Source organism: Doryrhamphus excisus, chromosome 4 (assembly GCF_030265055.1).
Source record: "Doryrhamphus excisus isolate RoL2022-K1 chromosome 4, RoL_Dexc_1.0, whole genome shotgun sequence".
Classification (NCBI taxonomy): domain Eukaryota; kingdom Metazoa; phylum Chordata; class Actinopteri; order Syngnathiformes; family Syngnathidae; genus Doryrhamphus; species Doryrhamphus excisus.
The window spans coordinates 26275835-26291588 of NC_080469.1; the positions used below are offsets into that span (position 1 = coordinate 26275835).

A 15754-nucleotide genomic window follows, 5' to 3' on the forward strand; every position below is an offset into this window, starting at 1 on the left:
GTATCAATAAATTGAGGAATTATATTGTAATTAAATATACTGTACAGAGTGTCATTTTCTAACATTTTTGGTTAGTGGTGTCCCGCAAGATTTTTACAATGTAAAAAACGTGCCGTGGCTCAAAATGGTTGAAAAACACTGATCGTGGAAGTGTTTGTTCTACTGGTTGTTATTGCTTTACGCGTTATTGAGTTATTGAGTGTTTACATTCCATTCCAATTAAAAGCAATTAGTGTCAATCTAGAATCCAGTTCAGGTTGGAATGGAGGAGACCGGGCAGGTATAATGGAATACTGTGAGCATAGTATGAACACAACTACACACTTCCACTTCCAGATGGTCCTCCTCCTAAAAGAACAAGGCCTGTCTGTCAAGAAGCTTTATTGACATCATCATCTTCATCGGCCCAGTTGCTATTGGCCTGCTGGACAGCAGGAAGCTGTAACATGCAGCAGAGCACACAGACAGGAAGTGAGGTAGGGGACAGATATGCTGCCTTCCAAACCTGGGAAGTTGGAAATAAACCACTCGGAGATTCCAAGGTCCAATCCCAAAGCTTTCCAGTTGAAAGTAAACTACAAACATGGCCGAGGACCTCAAGAAGTTGATTGTTTAGCCTTAGCGGTGCATTAGCGCATCCATGTGGTGGCATCTAACCTTGGTCACATTTTACATTTTACATGAGAAAAGTCCACATCTTCATATCTTCATCACACGTGTCATCTAAGCCATAAACACCCATGAACATACTCTACGCTCTCCTCTAATTCACCATGGCATTCAGCCTCAGTGCCGCCATTCACGTGTGACATCACACGCCTTCCTCGCTGCTTCCGCTGGCATTCCACCATGTTTTTATTAGTCAGAGCTCGGACGTTTCCCCATGTCTGGAATGTAGACACGCAGACAGGAAGTGAGGTCGGGACAGACAAGTAGACAGGAAGCGAGGTAGGGGACAGACAAGTAGACAGGAAGTGAGGTCGGGACAGACACGTAGACAGGAAGTGATGTAGGGCACAAAAGAGTAGACAGGAAGTGAGGTTGGGGACAGACAAGTAGACAGGAAGTGAGGTAGGGGACAGACAAGTAGACAGGAAGCGATGTAGGGCACAGAAGAGTAGACAGGAAGTGAGGTTGGGGACAGACAAGTAGACAGGAAGTGAGGTAGGGGACAGACAAGTAGACAGGAAGTGAGGCAGGGGACAGGCAAGTAGACAGGAAGTGAGGTGGGGGACAGGCAAGTAGACAGGAAGTGAGGTTGGGGACAGGCAAGTAGACAGGAAGCGAGGTATGGGACAGACAAGTAGACAGGAAGCGAGGTAGGGCACAGAAGAGTAGACAGGAAGCGAGGTAGGGGACAGACAAGTAGACAGGAAGCGAGGTAGGGGACAGACAAGTAGACAGGAAGCGAGGTATGGGACAGACGAGTAGACAGGAAGCATGGTAGGGGACAGACAAGTAGACAGGAAGCGAGGTAGGGGACAGACAAGTAGACAGGAAGCGAGGGGACAGGAAGGCGTAACAAATAGGCAGCTGCAGTAGAAAGCTTATTGGCTGGTTTGAAGAGACTCCGCCCCCCTGTCATCAGCGTCGGGGGGTGCCGTGTCAGCCAGGTGGGAGCAGGACGGTGGGGAGTAGGAGGAGGACACGCAGAGGACGGCGTCCTGTGACGGCCCGCCTCCCCCTCGCGAGCCGACCAGCCGCAGGTGAGGCTCCTCTCTGTCGGCCTCCTGGCCCGGGTAGGAGGTAACGCTGAGCTGGTGCGGGTCCGTTTCTGCTTCTCCTGCTCCTGCCGCTCGCCCGGTGAGCCCCCCCCTCCTGGCCTTGCGGGGCCGGGGGACGCAGGCGGGGATGCTGTTGGGGAGCAGAGAGTGGATCTTGGGGAGCCAACGCTTGCGCACCCTGCGAGCGTTGGTGCACATGTCTGCTGCGATCACGTTCATCTCGCTCTCCTTGAAGCTTGGAGCAAACTTCTGACAGTACACTGAGGGAGGACATCAACAAAGCCTTCACTTGGACACACGTGTCTGCGTGTGTATATGTGTGCGTGTCTATGTGTGTGTATATGTGTGTGTCTATGTGTGTACCTATCTACGTGTGTGTGTGCGTCTTACATTTGACCGTGTTTAACACTCGGTTGTCCAGTGGCTTTCGGCTCGGATCATTGGTGGAGGAGCGGATCCCCGTCCCACAGCTATTGGCCAGTGTGTTTCTATGGATACCATAACAAGCCAATCAGTGCCTATACTGACACACACACACACACACACACACACACACACACACACACACACACACACACACACACACCATGTGACAGCGGTTATGTAAAGCAGCTGCATTGTAATGGAGGCTCCTAGCTGAGGATACCAACATCACGTATGACAGCATGACATCATATCTGATGATGTCACCTGACACACGTCTTCATGTGCATGCACACGCACAAGCATACTAGCATGTGATTGGTTCTGATGGTGGAACCTCCAATCAGCTGACAGGTGTTGATGTAGGTAGGGGACAGACAAGATGACACAGGAAGTGGGGTAGGGGGCAGATGACACAGGAAGTGGGTAGGGGACAGATAAGATGAGGGGGCGGGACAGATGAGACAGGAAGTGGGGTAGGGGACAGATGAGACAGGAAGTGGGGTAGGGGACAGATGAGACAGGAAGTGGTTTAGGGGACAGATGAGACAGGAAGTGGGGTAGGGGACAGCTGAGACAGGAAGTGGGGTAGGGGACAGCTGAGACAGGAAGTGGGGTAGGGGACAGATGAGACAAGAAGTGGTTTAGGGGACAGCTGAGACAGGAAGTGGGGTAGGGGACAGATGAGACAAGAAGTGGTTTAGGGGACAGCTGAGACAGGAAGTGGGGTAGGGGACAGCTGAGACAGGAAGTGGTTTAGGGGACAGCTGAGACAGGAAGTGGGGTAGGGGACAGATGAGACAAGAAGTGGTTTAGGGGACAGCTGAGACAGGAAGTGGGGTAGGGGACAGCTGAGACAGGAAGTGGGGTAGGGGACAGCTGAGACAGGAAGTGGGGTAGGGGCAGGGAGCCCACCTGTCAAAGAAGGTGGCCAGCAGCCTCCTGAGTAGAACTTTGTGTTTGACTCCAGCACAAAGGTGACAGTTCATCAGCTGACCTCGCGTCATCAACACACCTGAACCTGCACACACACACACACACACGCACACACACACACACACACACACACAGACTATTGTGTGTGTTTGATGACGTAAGAGAAAACTCTAGAAAGACCCGAGCGCGAGGTGACTCAATCCAAAGTTTGATGTCACGGGGGCGGTCCTACCTGCCACCAGCTCCACCTTCTCTCCGGGTTCTCCTTCCGTGTAGAGCGACGGATGGCAACGATATCCGATCTGACCGACCAGACTGGCCGGGAGCGCCATGTTTTCTCCGCCCACCAGCACGCACGCACGCCGCTCGCTGGCCAACGGCAGACGCAGCAAGTCCATCTTCTCCTGCCCTGGACCAATGAGGGCAGAGGAGGAGGGGCTACGGGTGCATGTGGTACGCGGCGCTTACCATGCTGCCCAAACACGTGCTGGAACATTCCAGGCTGGCTGCTGTTGCAGGGGTAGCTGTCCTCCAGCTCCTCTTCCATCGGGGGCTGGGAGGGGGGCGAGTCTGTCGGGAGGCTGGAACCTTCCGAACTGGAGTGACCCCCACCTGCCAGGAGGTAGGGCTGAAGCCCCAGAACCAGGCCTCCGCCTGCACCCAGGTAACACAGAGTGCCCCCTGTGCCGGACTGAAGCTCCCCTGCAAAGTCCGCTCTGGGGACGGGGACGGGGGGGTTCATGTCAGCGTTAGAGACGGGTCGGAGCAAAAAGACATCCTCACCTGGTCTCCACGTCTTCTCCAGGAGGCGAGTCTTGTCTCTCCTGTTTGATCCTGCTGACAGCCATCAGCAGCTCCTCTGGACTCATGGACGGGGGGTCTGGACTGGCCCCCTGTGGCTGGGGGGTGGTGTGCTGCCGGACCACGTGGGTGTCCAAGGGTCCAAGCTCTTCTGCTGAAGTGGTCTGTAAACCACCAACACAAAGTTCAGAACTCAAAGTACTGGATCACAACCCGTCATGTAGTTGGGCTGACCAGATCTGATTCCTAAGGTTCCTAAAGTCTGGATCCTAAGGTTCCTAAGGTTCCTAAAGTCTGGTTCCTAAAGTTCCTAAGGTTCCTAAAGTCTGGATCCTAAAGTTCCTAAGGTTCATAAAGTTCCTAAAGTCTGGATCCTAAGGTTCCTAAGGTTCGTAAAGTCTGGATCCTAAAGTTCCTAAGGTTCCTAAAGTCTGGATCCTAAAGTTCCTAAGGTTCCTAAAGCTCTGGATCCTAAAGTTCCTAAAGTTCCTAAAGTTCCTAAGGTTCCTAAAGTCTGGATCCTAAAGTTCCTAAGGTTCCTAAAGTCTGGATCCTAAAGTTCCTAAGGTTCCTAAAGTCTGGATCCTAAAGTTGTGTGTCGGTAGGCGTGGCCAAGCTCACCTGAGAGTCACAGCAGTACGGCGAGGAAGATGAGGACTTCATCATCATCAGTTCTAGACCTCGCTCCACGATGTTCTGGATCTGCAGGTACCCGGCCGTGTACATGAGAACCAGCTGCTCGCCGGCGGCCATGTTGAGGCGGCCCGTGTAGCAGAAGGAGAGAATCTGCCGGAAGCAGGCGGGTGTCACCGAGGAGGGCAGCTCAAAGGTCACCTGGGACGACTCGCCGGGCTCAGAGGTCTCGGAGCTGAAGAGGTCTCTGAAGTAGAGCGAGGAGGCGGCCAGAACCGCACGGTGGGCCTTGAACACCTGACCCTGGACCAGGATGGAGACGTCGCAGTAATGTCCCAGCAAGCGCTGATGGTTCAGACTTCCCAGCACGCTGCTGCCGAAGTCTGGGATCTCCACCTGCAGCAGACCCTCCGACATGGCGGCAGGCGGGGGGCGTGACAGGTGACGGGAAGAGGCGGAGCTGGGGCCGGTTCACGTGTCTGGGGGGGTGCCGATGTCGCCTCCAGAGGTCTTTGTATCCATGGCTCAGTGGAGGGTCAGGAGTCAGAGGTTGAGGGTCATGGTTGGCTGAGGTGAAGAGAACATGGGGGGGGGGGGGGGGGGGCTCTACAATTCAATTCATTTGCTAAAACTACTCTGACCTGGTCCAATAGAGTCCAGTGATCTAATCAAGTCCGGTCCGGCAGCCCTTAAAGTCCAGTAGAGTCCAGTAGAGTCCAGTAGAGTCCAGGGTGGTGGTTGTTGTTGAGACGCTCACCTCCTCTCTGCTCGTCTCCTCCATGCAGCAACGCAGCGTCTGCTGCTTCCTGGGGGGGCGGGGGAGGGGGGGGGCGCAGACAGACGAGGAGGGGAGGGGAGGGGAGTCATCTGAGGACAAGGAGGGAGCTAATGCGGCTAACTGGCCTGCAGAGGACGAGGAGGGAGGGGGACACGCGTGTGCGTGCGCTGCATTGCAGTGCCGAGGCTGCTGGCATGCTGACTACACACACGTGCACGCTGATGTCATCGTGGTGGGGTTGCTATGATATGCCGTGATTGGTCATGTGATGGGGTTGCTATGATATGCCGTGATTGGTCATGTGATGGGGTTGCTATGATATGCCGTGATTGGTCATGTGATGGGGTTGCTATGATATGCCGTGATTGGTCATGTGATGGGGTTGCTATGATATGCCGTGATTGGTCATGTGATGGCTGATGACGTCATGGGCCAAGAAAGTGCTGAGTCATGTTGTGTAATGAAAAGTTTAATTTAAGGAGCATCAACAATAAAAGGGTGTAAAAACACGGCCCCGCCCCTCCCTGACACGCTGCAAGGGGCGGGGCTTTAAATGGCAGTGAAAGACCGGAGTGGGCGTGTCCAATCAGACGAGGGGGCGGGAGGACAGCAGCTTCCACCTTCTGGATCGCACTTTGAAGAAGAAGAAGAGGAGCATGAGGACCAGGCAGGAGGACACGTAGAGGACCACGCACAGGCTCATGTCCACGCTGTTGAAGCCCACAGCCAGAAGCCACACCCCCGCCCCCCGCGCCACTTCCCGTGGGGGGCGGAGCTCCGTACGCGCCCCCGTATGAAGGTGGCTGTGGGCGGGGGGGGCCAGGGCGTGCCTGGAGGACAGGTTGTCTGCGCCGTAGTGGCGTCGCAGGAAGCGGAGCACGTTGTCCAAGTCCCAGACGTGGACGCCAGCTTTCTCCTCGTGACAGGACGGGCAGAGGGAGGGGCTGGGCCACGCCTCTTTGGGGAAGAGGGGGTCTTCACTCAGAGAACCTGCAGGAGAAGCACCATCATGCCAACCTTGCAAGCCGCGTGTTCGTGCGTGCGTGCGTGTGCGTGCGTGGTACCTGCTAGTCTGGAGTTGACCATGTTGTGTTGTCTCCACAACCACATGACCTCCTCCTGGGGGGTCCTGATGGAGGTCAAAGTTGAGGAGGCCTTGTCAAAGTGCCGACCGCATTCTTCGCACCCGAAAAAGCTCCTCATGTAACCTTGCATGACCTTCAACACCGGAGCACCTTCAGTACCCATTCCTACACGCACACACACACACACACCTGTGCTATTAAAACCTGTGTGTGCGTGTGCGTGTGCGTGCATGCGTGCATGCGTGTGTACCCGTGTTAGCCAGTGCATCAGGTGTGGCATCACGTTGGACCGTCAGGACGTGGAAGAGAGTCCAAAAAGAACACGGGTAACCTCGCAGTCCGTCCCTGCTACCTTGGCAACCAACCCAGTTAAGCCCCGCCCCCAAGAATACACCTGACATCTGAAACAGGAACAAAATGTTGGAGACACACACAGGACAGACAGAAATACACAAAGAGGACACGTAGATGTAGAGGACATAGAGACAGCAATAGGACAAGGACACGTAGATGTAGAGGACATAGAGACAGCTATAGGACAAGGACACGTAGATGTAGAGGACATAGAGACAGCTATAGGACAAGGACACGTAGATGTAGAGGACATAGAGACAGCTAGAGGACAAGGACACGTGGTGACAAACAAAGAGGACACGTAGATGTAGAGGACATAGAGACAGCTATAGGACAAGGACACATAGATGTAGAGGACATAGAGACAGCTATAGGACAAGGACACGTAGATGTAGAGGACATAGAGACAGCTATAGGACAAGGACACGTAGATGTAGAGGACATAGAGACAGCTATAGGACAAGGACACGTAGATGTAGAGGACATAGAGACAGCTATAGGACAAGGACACGTAGATGTAGAGGACATAGAGACAGCTATAGGACAAGGACACATAGATGTAGAGGACATAGAGACAGCTATAGGACAAGGACACATAGATGTAGAGGACATAGAGACAGCTATAGGACAAGGACACGTAGATGTAGAGGACATAGAGACAGCTATAGGACAAGGACACATAGATGTAGAGGACATAGAGACAGCTATAGGACAAGGACACGTAGATGTAGAGGACATAGAGACAGCTATAGGACAAGGACACATGGTGACAAAGAAAGAGGACACAAAGACAAAGTAAGGACATTGTCCCACCCCCATCTTGTTGTCCACCAGGTCCAGGACAGCCTGGTATGGGATTTGTTGGAGTGGCAGACTGATCAGCCAATCAGAGAGCGTCTCCATGAGCTTCACCACTGGACCCCCGCCTGGATACAACTACACACACACACACACACACACACACGTGTGTACCATATGTTACATGCACGCTAACTAACAAGCTAACTGTTACCTTGGCAACCAAGGTGACGAAGTCCTTAAAGAGCCTTAGCTCCGCCCCCTCCAGGGTCGAATGCCTGGCGAGCTCCACCCTCAGCACATAGTGCAGCGCCGATTCCAGGTCGGCCGTGTACACCCTCCGCCTGTCAAAGGCCGTCCACGCCGCCGTGGACGCTTGCTGGGACACCCGCCCCTCTCTGCCGGACCACTCGGTCCTCAACCTGCGCTGGACGCCGGGTAGCGTCCTCAGGGACGCCGTGAAGAAGAACCTCTGCCTCTTGTCACTGACAACACAGCAACACGCTCACACCTGCTGTGTGTGTGTGTGTGTGTACTTACGTGCACGTGTGCATGCCTGTGTGTGTGTACTTACGTGCACATGCCTGTGTGTGTGTACTTACGTGCGCGTGTGCGCGTGCGTGCCGTCGGGGCGCAGCAGGTAGAGGGAGGGCAGGGCGGTGATGTTGAGCGAGTCCAGCAGGGGGCGGTCGGTGCTCAGCGCCCGTCTCACGTGCACGCCGGAGTAGGGCAGCAGGTCCAAGGTCACCTGGACCACCACGGACACGCCCCCCTTTGAGCCCCAAACCACAAGTGTCACCTTGCCGCACCCGTGGGCGTGGTCTTACCTCTCGGCCCACGTACGACTCCGCCTCCTCCACGATGACGGCGGTGAAGTCACCCGACCTTTGACCCAGCAGGGGAAGGATCTGTGCAGAGCTGCCGGGCACAGTGAGTGTGTCGCCATGGCAACAGGCTGCCGTGTGGGTGTGCGCTACCTCCAGGGTTCTAGAGGCGGCCAGTGTTCTGGTGCCCTGGTGTGGTTCTGCAAGATGTCCACCATCAGACGTCTCACCGACTGCACCTCCCGGTCCGCACCTGCGCACACGCACGCACGCACACGCACGTGCTGTGAGCGCGTGGGCTCAGCATGCAGCAGACTGTGGTCTCACCTCTGTAGGTGGTCCCTTTGTCCGTGGGCGGACAGCCAGCGTGAAAAGACTTTGGACAGAGCAGAAGACATGAGGACCGGCTGGAGATGTTTGTGGCGGAGTGCGCATGCGTCCCTCACCTTGAAGGTGGGGTAGAACTTGACGTCGTAGTCCTTGCAGACGTCATAGTTGTCCTCCTGCGCGCAGTCCAGCACCGCCATGTTGATCGCCTGCCGCCAGTCTGCCACGCACAGCGAGAAGGTCTCTTAGTGACCATCTGGCACCATCTGGCACCATCTGGCACCATCTCGGTCCCCGGGGACCGTTCAGCTGCCGCACACGCACACGCACACGCACACAGCTGGACGAGTGCGAGACAAAGAGTGGTTGAGAATGCACACACACGTGACGTGTATTGCGGTTTACGTCAATAAAGCGTCTATTCTCCATGTACGCGTTGCGTCCGTGGGGCCGAATTGAGAAGAACCTTCTAGCGGACTAGAAGACGTCCTGGTTGCTCGTCAGGCTTCACCGACGTTGGCGAGATCGCGTGAAGCTTCCGAAAAGCAGCCGATTTCTGTGGGAGTCCGGTGCGGCGGTTACCTTGGACGTCCCGGGCCAAAGCCTTCCACGTCCCGGAGAACTGGATGCAGTGTCCGCACCACGACGAGAAGAACTGGACCAGCCAGGCGGAGGACGAGTTGGTGACGGTGGACGTGAAGCCGGAGCCGCTCAGCACCGCCAGCGGGTCGTCGTCCGTGTACAGCCGGGCGGCGCCTGCCTGAGAACCGAACGCCGCCTGGAGCACGAGGGACGCCGTCCAGCAGAACCGGAACATCCACGCCATGATCCGGACCCGCCGAGGTCAGAGAAGCGACGGACCGAGTCCGCAGACCGAAACAAAACACAGCCGGCGAGACATGAGAGCGGCTGCCGTAGACCGGAAGTTGGAGACGTCTCACTCTACGTGGTTTCCGGAAAGCGGCTCTTGTCCACGCGGTGACGCTGCCCCTGACAGCACTGAGCCTTTCCGGGTTTTCAAAGGCACGGAAGAGATTTTTTTTAATGAATGAAATTAAGTCAGTTTGGTTTCGGGGTCAAAGGAAGCGTCGTCCTCGTTCACTTCCGGTTCACCGCCGGGGTTTTTTTTTTGCGTTGTGTCACCATGGCAACCAAGCAGTAGGACACCCGGGACACACGCTGCTGTCGGCGGGAGTGAGTTCTTATCTTCTGTTTAACGATTGGCGTGACGTCACAGCGTTCTGATATTCTTATTGGTGCTTAGATGAAGATGGCACAAAGCAAAGGAGTTTCTTCACCAGGGGGCCTGGCGTCACCCAGAATGGGCGTGGTCAGGGCGTCCATGCTGACCAATCCATTGCTGATCAAGGCAAGACAGTGTGACGTCACGGTAGTACAAAACAATGGTAAGAAAAGTGACAAAGTGTGCGTGCAGGCACGGGTGGGTCAGAGCCGTTCTCCTGGTCTTCATGTTCCTGGTCCACACTTCACTTTTGGAGCCAGAAGCTCACAAGGGGAAGGGGGTGTGGCTGAAGGTAACGCACACACACACACACACACAGAATATATATATATATGATATATATATATATATGATATAAGATCATACAGAGAGGGGGTGTGGCTGAAGGTAAAGGGGCGTGGCTGATATAAGATCATAAGAGAGGGGGTGTGGCTGAAGGTAACAGAAGGGGCGTGTGGAGAGGAGTAGTTTTCCACCAGCGTTGTAGTTCACCATCATCATCATCACCATCATCATCATCAGGGTGATGTGTGTGTGATGTCTGAGTGTGTCAGCGTGAAGGAAAAAGCCAGCAGGCCACCATCCCCTGCTGTCAATCATGCCGCCCTGATTGGTCCCTTTGATGTTGGATCAGTTCTGTCCCACTGGAGGGTCCATGAGTCCAAACAGGAGAGCCCCGCCCCCTGTCGGCAGCTCACCCGAGATTTTGTGGCCCTCAACCGGGATGCGGTCCGATCCGGTTTGGTGACGTCCAAACAAATGAAGGAGTACAGAGCGCGGATGGGCGTGGCCGAGCAGAAACCCGCCCCCAAAGTCCAGAAGGCCAGAACCTCACAGCGGCCCGACGTCCCCGACATCACCTTTGGGGTCAAGACCACCAGGTGGGCCCGATGAGTCCGTGTCGTTCAGGGGGGAGGAGTCTTTAGAGAAGTCTGTGTTGTGTTCAGGGCCTCGTCTCCTCTCTCTCATCTTCTGTCCCACGAGTACGCCCGCCGCTGGCGAGATGATGTCATCAAAGGAAGTCGTGCTTGTGAGCCGCGTCAGAGGGTGACTGCACACACACACACACACGCACATGCACGCACACGTGCACGTACAAGACACTGACGACAGCGTGTGTGTGTGTGTGTGTGTGTGTGTGCAGTGCTTTGGAGACACGAGGACAACTTTGGTGCGCAGGAGTACAAGTCTTCCTCACACACAGGTGACACACACACACACACACACACAGGTGACACACACACACAGGTAACACACTGACATGCACGCTTGTGAACGTGCACGTGTGTTTAGGCGTCTCATGCCGTGGACACCTTCAGGAAGTAGGACATCTCCAAAGCACTCACCTTCCAGAAACACCAGGCGGCGCTGGCGTTCCCTCCCACTCCCTTCGTGTCCGCACTTGCTCCGCCCATTCTGGACCTCTACCTGTGCCACGCCCCACTGCTTGTCCAATGAGAAGCCAGCGTGGTGAATTCATTAGCATTTATTAAAAAAAGAGGACAAAGGTGTTGTTGTGTGTGTTGGCCAACGGGGGCGCCATCTTTCATGTTAACATTGTAGCTCCGCCTCCTCCTCCTTCTTCTTCTTCTTCTTCTTGGGCTTTCCCAGGCCGCTGGAGAACTCTGAGCGGAGCAAAGCCATGTTCTTGTGGCCCAAACAGAACCTGAAGGAGAACAAAGATGGCGTCTAAAGGGGCGGAGTTTACCCGCTACTGTATGCCGGGTGGGAGGGGCTAGGAGAGGGTCTCCACTCACTTTCTGCGTGCGGCGGTCTTCCCGACGTCACGCCTGGCGCTCGCCGTCTTCCGCTTCGCGGGCGGGGCGGCGCCGCCAAGGCGATGCGGAGCGTCTCGCAGGCCGAAGCTCTTGGCGGCGTGGCCCAGGTGGAGGGCGTGGATGTGGAAGACGTGTTTGAGGTGGGCGGGGTAGCTGGTGTAGGACCTCAGGTACGACTGCAGCGCTGATGACGACAAATAGGTCACATGACCCGCCACGGGTCAGGCCACGCCGTGCTCGTTACCTCTTTTGGCGTTCCGCAGCGACGTGGCGTCGGCGTGGACAAAGTTCTCAAACTGCGTCTGCAGGACGGTAGCTCTCTCGCGCGTCTCCTGCTCCCGAGCTTTGGACGAACTCTGGGGGGGGGGGGGGGGGGGTCCACGCACACGTCAACCTCAGGGAAGCCCCGCCCCCAAAGAAGCCAAGCGCCGTGCCCTACCTGGCTGTGGTACTTGCCCCGCCCCTTGTAGGTGTTGTCCCTCATGAGACTGGACAGGATGTCCAACAGCTTCATCTCCGCCAGGCTGAAAGACATCCAGCAGGAAGTGGATCACATCCTGATGGCGGACGCGGCACCAAAACCACACCCACCACCAAAACCACACCCACCACCAAAACCACACCCACCACCAAAACCACACCCACCACCAAAACCACACCCACCTGATGTTGTGATTGGCCAGCTCGGAGATGAAGGCGGACTCTGCGGGGGTGAGGAAAAGGAGGCTGCTCCCCCGCGCTCCGATACGAGCCGTGCGGCCCACGCGGTGGACGTACTCTGCTGCGGTGCTGGGCGGGGTGTACTGCACACAAGAACCCCAGTTTGGACCACGCCCCCACATCCCCACGCCCCGAAACCTGAACGTGTGTGAGCACGACCTGAAGGATCCAGGTGACCTGAGGGAGGTCCAGACCTCGAGCGGCGACGTCCTGAAAGACAAAGCACGTGTTGACCCCAACCCTAGCCCGGGGGTGTGCCGCCGCCGCCCCCCTCCCCCGGTGGCGAGACGGTCAAGTACTGACCGTGCACAGCAGAACGCCACATGCCGCGGACGAGAACTTCTGGAAGACCTCACAGCGCTCCTGGCGGACGCAACAAACACCCCCCCCCCACATCAGCCCACTCAGGCAAAGATGTCGCTACGCGGCGACCTCACCTCCTTGTGCATGTTGCCATGGAGACGCAGGAAGTGCAGTCCGGGACGCCCGTCAGCCGACAGCACGCCGGCGAGCAGCGAGTGCAGGAAGTCCACCTCCTCGCAGCTGGACACGAACACCATCACCTTGTTCTCCGAGAACTGGACCCGCCGGACGCACACGTGTCAGAACCAGGCCCCCCCGCAAGAACCCCCCCTCCCTGAGCTCACCTGGCACTGGTCCAGCACGAAGGCGGCCAGGCACACCAGCCGGACCTTGCTGGGAACCATCACCACAAACTGCCTGAGCGCCGGGGGCACCGCAAAGCTCTCCCATCGGCTGCCTGGGGCGGGGTCAGAGGTCACGGCGGCCACAGCGGCGGGGCCGGCGGAGGCGGGGTCAGAAACATGGATGGTGATTGGCTCCTTCACGCACACGTCTGCTAGACGATTCACGCCTGAAACACACAGGAAGTGACGACTAGGACGTGCGCGCGCACGTGCGCACGTGCACGCTGAGGGTGTCGTCACCTGGTGTGAGTGTCGCTGACAGCAGGACATTTTGTCTGTTGGGGCCGCTTGAGTTCAAAGCGTTGCAGATGACTGACAGGTCCTTCTCGAAGCCCAAGTCCAACGTCCTGCACGCACGCGCACGCACGCACGCACACACGCACGCACACACGGGGAGAATCAAAAGTGGTTTGACCAATCAGGCGTTGCGGTGGAGGTTCTAGAAGGTTCTATCCGTACCGGTCAGCCTCATCCAGAACCAGCCAGCGGACCGCACTGAAGGCGATGCTGAGGGTGTGTTTGATGTGATCCACCAGACGTCCAGGGGTGGAGATCAGGATGTTGATTCCTTTCCGCAGCCTGAAGAACCAAAGTAAAAACTCTTAAGTCTTCCTGTGGACCCCCCCCCCCATGCCCCTGCCCCCGCATCCGCCCCCGCCGGACACACGCAGCACCCACCTGGCCTTCTCAGCCTTCCGTTTCTCTCCGCCCATGAGAACGCCGGGAACGATCCACATGAAGGGCTGTGTGCAGGACAAGAAGTTGAGTCAGCACTTCCTGGGGCTCCTTCACAATAAGAGTGTGCCGTGTCACCTTGAGAAGCTTCTGGAAGGTGTGGAAGGTCTGCAGGGCCAGCTGGAGACAAACAGACATTCACATGGAAGCTTCTTGACACCAGGCGGCATCTGAGGACGCCAAGGCGCTCCATCATGGCGCCCCGTCAGCCAATCAGGAGCCAGGAGGGCGGGGCGATGAAGGAGCATCAACAAGGCAACCAACCTCTCTGGTAGGAACGATGACCACGGCCAGCGGACCGTCCGAGCGGCGGACCTTGGGTTGCAACGCCTGCAGCGCTTGGACCAGCGGGACGGCGAAGGACAGCGTCTTACCTGCAAGACACCGCGCGCACGTCAGCACGCACCACCCACGTGCGTCCGCTCGGCCCGCCACGCCGCCATCTTACCTGAGCCGGTCTGGGATCGAACGACGGCATCTCGTCCCGCCAGGAGAGCAGGGATGGTTTGCTTCTGAACACTGACCACCGAAGCAAATAAGTGTCACGAGCGTGCACGTGTGTGCACGTGCGCGGTAAACCTTACCTGGTCAGCGTGGAAACGTTTAGGACTTTGCTCAACGTCGCCACCTGGTGGATGAAAGCTAGCATCACAACAGCGTCTGCGTGTGCACGTGTGTGCGTGTGTGCACGTGCGTGCACGTGGGGCGGCTGTTACCAGGTGGGGGTGCAGGTTCAGGTCTGAGAAGGAGTCTGAAGTAAAAATCTTCTCCGTCAGCGGCGACACGTCGGGTCTGAAGGAAGTCAGGAAGGAAAACATGACGTCATCACCGCACAGCCGATGGGAGGCGGGACGGTTCACCTGTGGACTTGCGGGATGTCCGGGTTGTGTTTGAACAGAGACGACGTCTTGATGGCGCCCTTTGCGTCCGACTTCCTGTGTACCTGCAACGCGGTCAAGTGACACAGGAAGCACATCAGCGGACGACAAAAGTGCGATCTCACCTCTGGTCAGCTGACGTACCTGGGCACGTGTAGGAGGGGCGGCTTCAGGCCCCGCCTCTTGCAGCCTGGCGTGCTTGCCACGCCGCCGCTGGGGTGAGGAAGTCAACTTCCTCTTGCCGACTATGACCTTGGGAAGGGCAAAGAAAAACATCATGGTTATGTCCCACCGTCACTATGGCGGCATATTTGTAAACATTACGTTAGCTGGACAATGACGTCATCATGCTAAAGCTGGACCGGAAGTCAACATGAGTAATAACAAGCAGACTCACTCTCTTGGAGGAAGACGATGATGATGATGACGTATTGAGGCGCAACTGGTCATCTCCTGAAGACATCTGGCAGACACGCATATTATATACTAAGTCATATACTTAAATACTATATATATATATACATGTACATATACACACACTGCTCAAATGAAGGCAACACTAAAGTAACACGTTGCACGCTTGCGCGTGTTTTTAGCTGCGTGTTTATCACCGAGCAGCTAATGCTAAAGCGTAGCTAGCTAGCAACCTCCTCCGCCAGTCAGCGGGTTTTGATGCTAATAAAACTACTCAAACGAATCTTCCGTCCGCCATTAAACACCATTTCCGTGCTTATAACAACTATTCAGGCAGAACCAAGCTAACAGGATGACCAAAAACAACTCACCGTGGGACTCACGTGGAGGCGACACCAGCCACGTTTCCTGCTACGTCACGGACGCCACGCCTCCTTGCCGGTTTCACGGACATGCGCAGTACCTTCACTTGGCACAGCCGGATTTTCCGTTTGGAATTAATGGTGGTTAGCAGTCAGCTAAGTTTAGCTTCCCATTAGCTTAACTGTTACATTTCATAGAACTGCAGAGTCAGGTGACACGAAGCACATCGACTT

The 15754-nt window shown here is 56.1% G+C and overlaps 4 protein-coding genes across 5 annotated transcripts; 1 reads left to right on the forward strand and 3 right to left on the reverse strand.

Annotated features, from left to right (window-relative positions):
* Positions 1-371: 371 nt before the first annotated feature.
* Positions 372-5284, reverse strand: LOC131128763 (nucleus accumbens-associated protein 2-like). Of its 2 annotated transcripts, XM_058071946.1 has the most exons (7): positions 4506-5284; positions 3867-4048; positions 3552-3799; positions 3316-3492; positions 3063-3168; positions 2115-2212; positions 372-1984 (listed from the first exon to the last, which is right to left on the reverse strand). In XM_058071946.1, exons 1-7 carry the CDS (start codon positions 4932-4934, stop codon positions 1548-1550), a joined length of 1677 nt encoding a protein of 558 aa, XP_057927929.1. In that variant the 5' UTR covers positions 4935-5284; the 3' UTR covers positions 372-1547. The 2 variants fall into 2 exon arrangements, with proteins under 2 accessions (XP_057927929.1, XP_057927930.1); XM_058071947.1 differs by lacking the exon at positions 3316-3492.
* Positions 5285-5754: 470 nt separating this feature from the next.
* Positions 5755-9869, reverse strand: qsox2 (quiescin Q6 sulfhydryl oxidase 2). The gene is made up of 11 exons (XM_058071524.1): positions 9266-9869; positions 8803-8903; positions 8684-8732; positions 8510-8609; positions 8360-8450; positions 8135-8280; positions 7747-8017; positions 7548-7670; positions 6631-6781; positions 6360-6545; positions 5755-6285 (listed from the first exon to the last, which is right to left on the reverse strand). Exons 1-11 carry the CDS (start codon positions 9507-9509, stop codon positions 5882-5884), a joined length of 1866 nt encoding a protein of 621 aa, XP_057927507.1. The 5' UTR covers positions 9510-9869; the 3' UTR covers positions 5755-5881.
* cfap77 (cilia and flagella associated protein 77) lies at positions 8978-11601 on the forward strand. The gene is made up of 7 exons (XM_058071535.1): positions 8978-9877; positions 9948-10052; positions 10119-10218; positions 10561-10807; positions 10874-10973; positions 11071-11130; positions 11220-11601. Exons 1-7 carry the CDS (start codon positions 9728-9730, stop codon positions 11250-11252), a joined length of 795 nt encoding a protein of 264 aa, XP_057927518.1. The 5' UTR covers positions 8978-9727; the 3' UTR covers positions 11253-11601.
* On the reverse strand, positions 11398-15678 carry ddx31 (DEAD (Asp-Glu-Ala-Asp) box polypeptide 31). The gene is made up of 21 exons (XM_058071517.1): positions 15530-15678; positions 15142-15207; positions 14889-14996; positions 14727-14809; positions 14583-14658; positions 14451-14494; positions 14315-14385; positions 14131-14240; positions 13945-13986; positions 13810-13874; positions 13591-13710; positions 13372-13478; positions 13072-13298; positions 12862-13002; positions 12728-12787; positions 12584-12634; positions 12368-12507; positions 12144-12228; positions 11949-12060; positions 11684-11888; positions 11398-11592 (listed from the first exon to the last, which is right to left on the reverse strand). Exons 2-21 carry the CDS (start codon positions 15205-15207, stop codon positions 11478-11480), a joined length of 2028 nt encoding a protein of 675 aa, XP_057927500.1. The 5' UTR covers positions 15530-15678; the 3' UTR covers positions 11398-11477.
* Between the last annotated feature and the right edge of the window lie 76 nt (positions 15679-15754).

What these genes read in the sequence shown, in the direction of transcription:
- cfap77 (XM_058071535.1), top strand. Translation starts at nt 9,728, where the DNA reads ATGAATGAAATTAAGTCAGTTTGGTTTCGGGGTCAAAGGAAGCGTCGT. An exon ending in CCAATCCATTGCTGATCAAG is followed by an intron (nt 10,053 to 10,118) that starts GCAAGACAGTGT and finishes GTGTGCGTGCAG; the next exon opens with GCACGGGTGGGTCAGAGCCG. An exon ending in TTTGGGGTCAAGACCACCAG is followed by an intron (nt 10,808 to 10,873) that starts GTGGGCCCGATG and finishes TGTTGTGTTCAG; the next exon opens with GGCCTCGTCTCCTCTCTCTC.
- ddx31 (XM_058071517.1), bottom strand. Translation starts at nt 15,207, where the DNA reads ATGTCTTCAGGAGATGACCAGTTGCGCCTCAATACGTCATCATCATCA. An exon ending in GACATCCCGCAAGTCCACAG is followed by an intron (nt 14,659 to 14,726) that starts GTGAACCGTCCC and finishes GACTTCCTTCAG; the next exon opens with ACCCGACGTGTCGCCGCTGA. An exon ending in TCGTGCTGGACCAGTGCCAG is followed by an intron (nt 13,003 to 13,071) that starts GTGAGCTCAGGG and finishes CGGCGGGTCCAG; the next exon opens with TTCTCGGAGAACAAGGTGAT.
- qsox2 (XM_058071524.1), bottom strand. Translation starts at nt 9,509, where the DNA reads ATGGCGTGGATGTTCCGGTTCTGCTGGACGGCGTCCCTCGTGCTCCAG. An exon ending in ACGCACGCGCACACGCGCAC is followed by an intron (nt 8,018 to 8,134) that starts GTAAGTACACAC and finishes CTGTGTTGTCAG; the next exon opens with TGACAAGAGGCAGAGGTTCT. An exon ending in TGATGCACTGGCTAACACGG is followed by an intron (nt 6,546 to 6,630) that starts GTACACACGCAT and finishes GTGTGCGTGTAG; the next exon opens with GAATGGGTACTGAAGGTGCT.
- LOC131128763 (XM_058071946.1), bottom strand. Translation starts at nt 4,934, where the DNA reads ATGTCGGAGGGTCTGCTGCAGGTGGAGATCCCAGACTTCGGCAGCAGC. An exon ending in CGTACTGCTGTGACTCTCAG is followed by an intron (nt 4,049 to 4,505) that starts GTGAGCTTGGCC and finishes GGTGGTTTACAG; the next exon opens with ACCACTTCAGCAGAAGAGCT. An exon ending in AGTGTTAAACACGGTCAAAT is followed by an intron (nt 1,985 to 2,114) that starts GTAAGACGCACA and finishes GTCCTCCCTCAG; the next exon opens with TGTACTGTCAGAAGTTTGCT.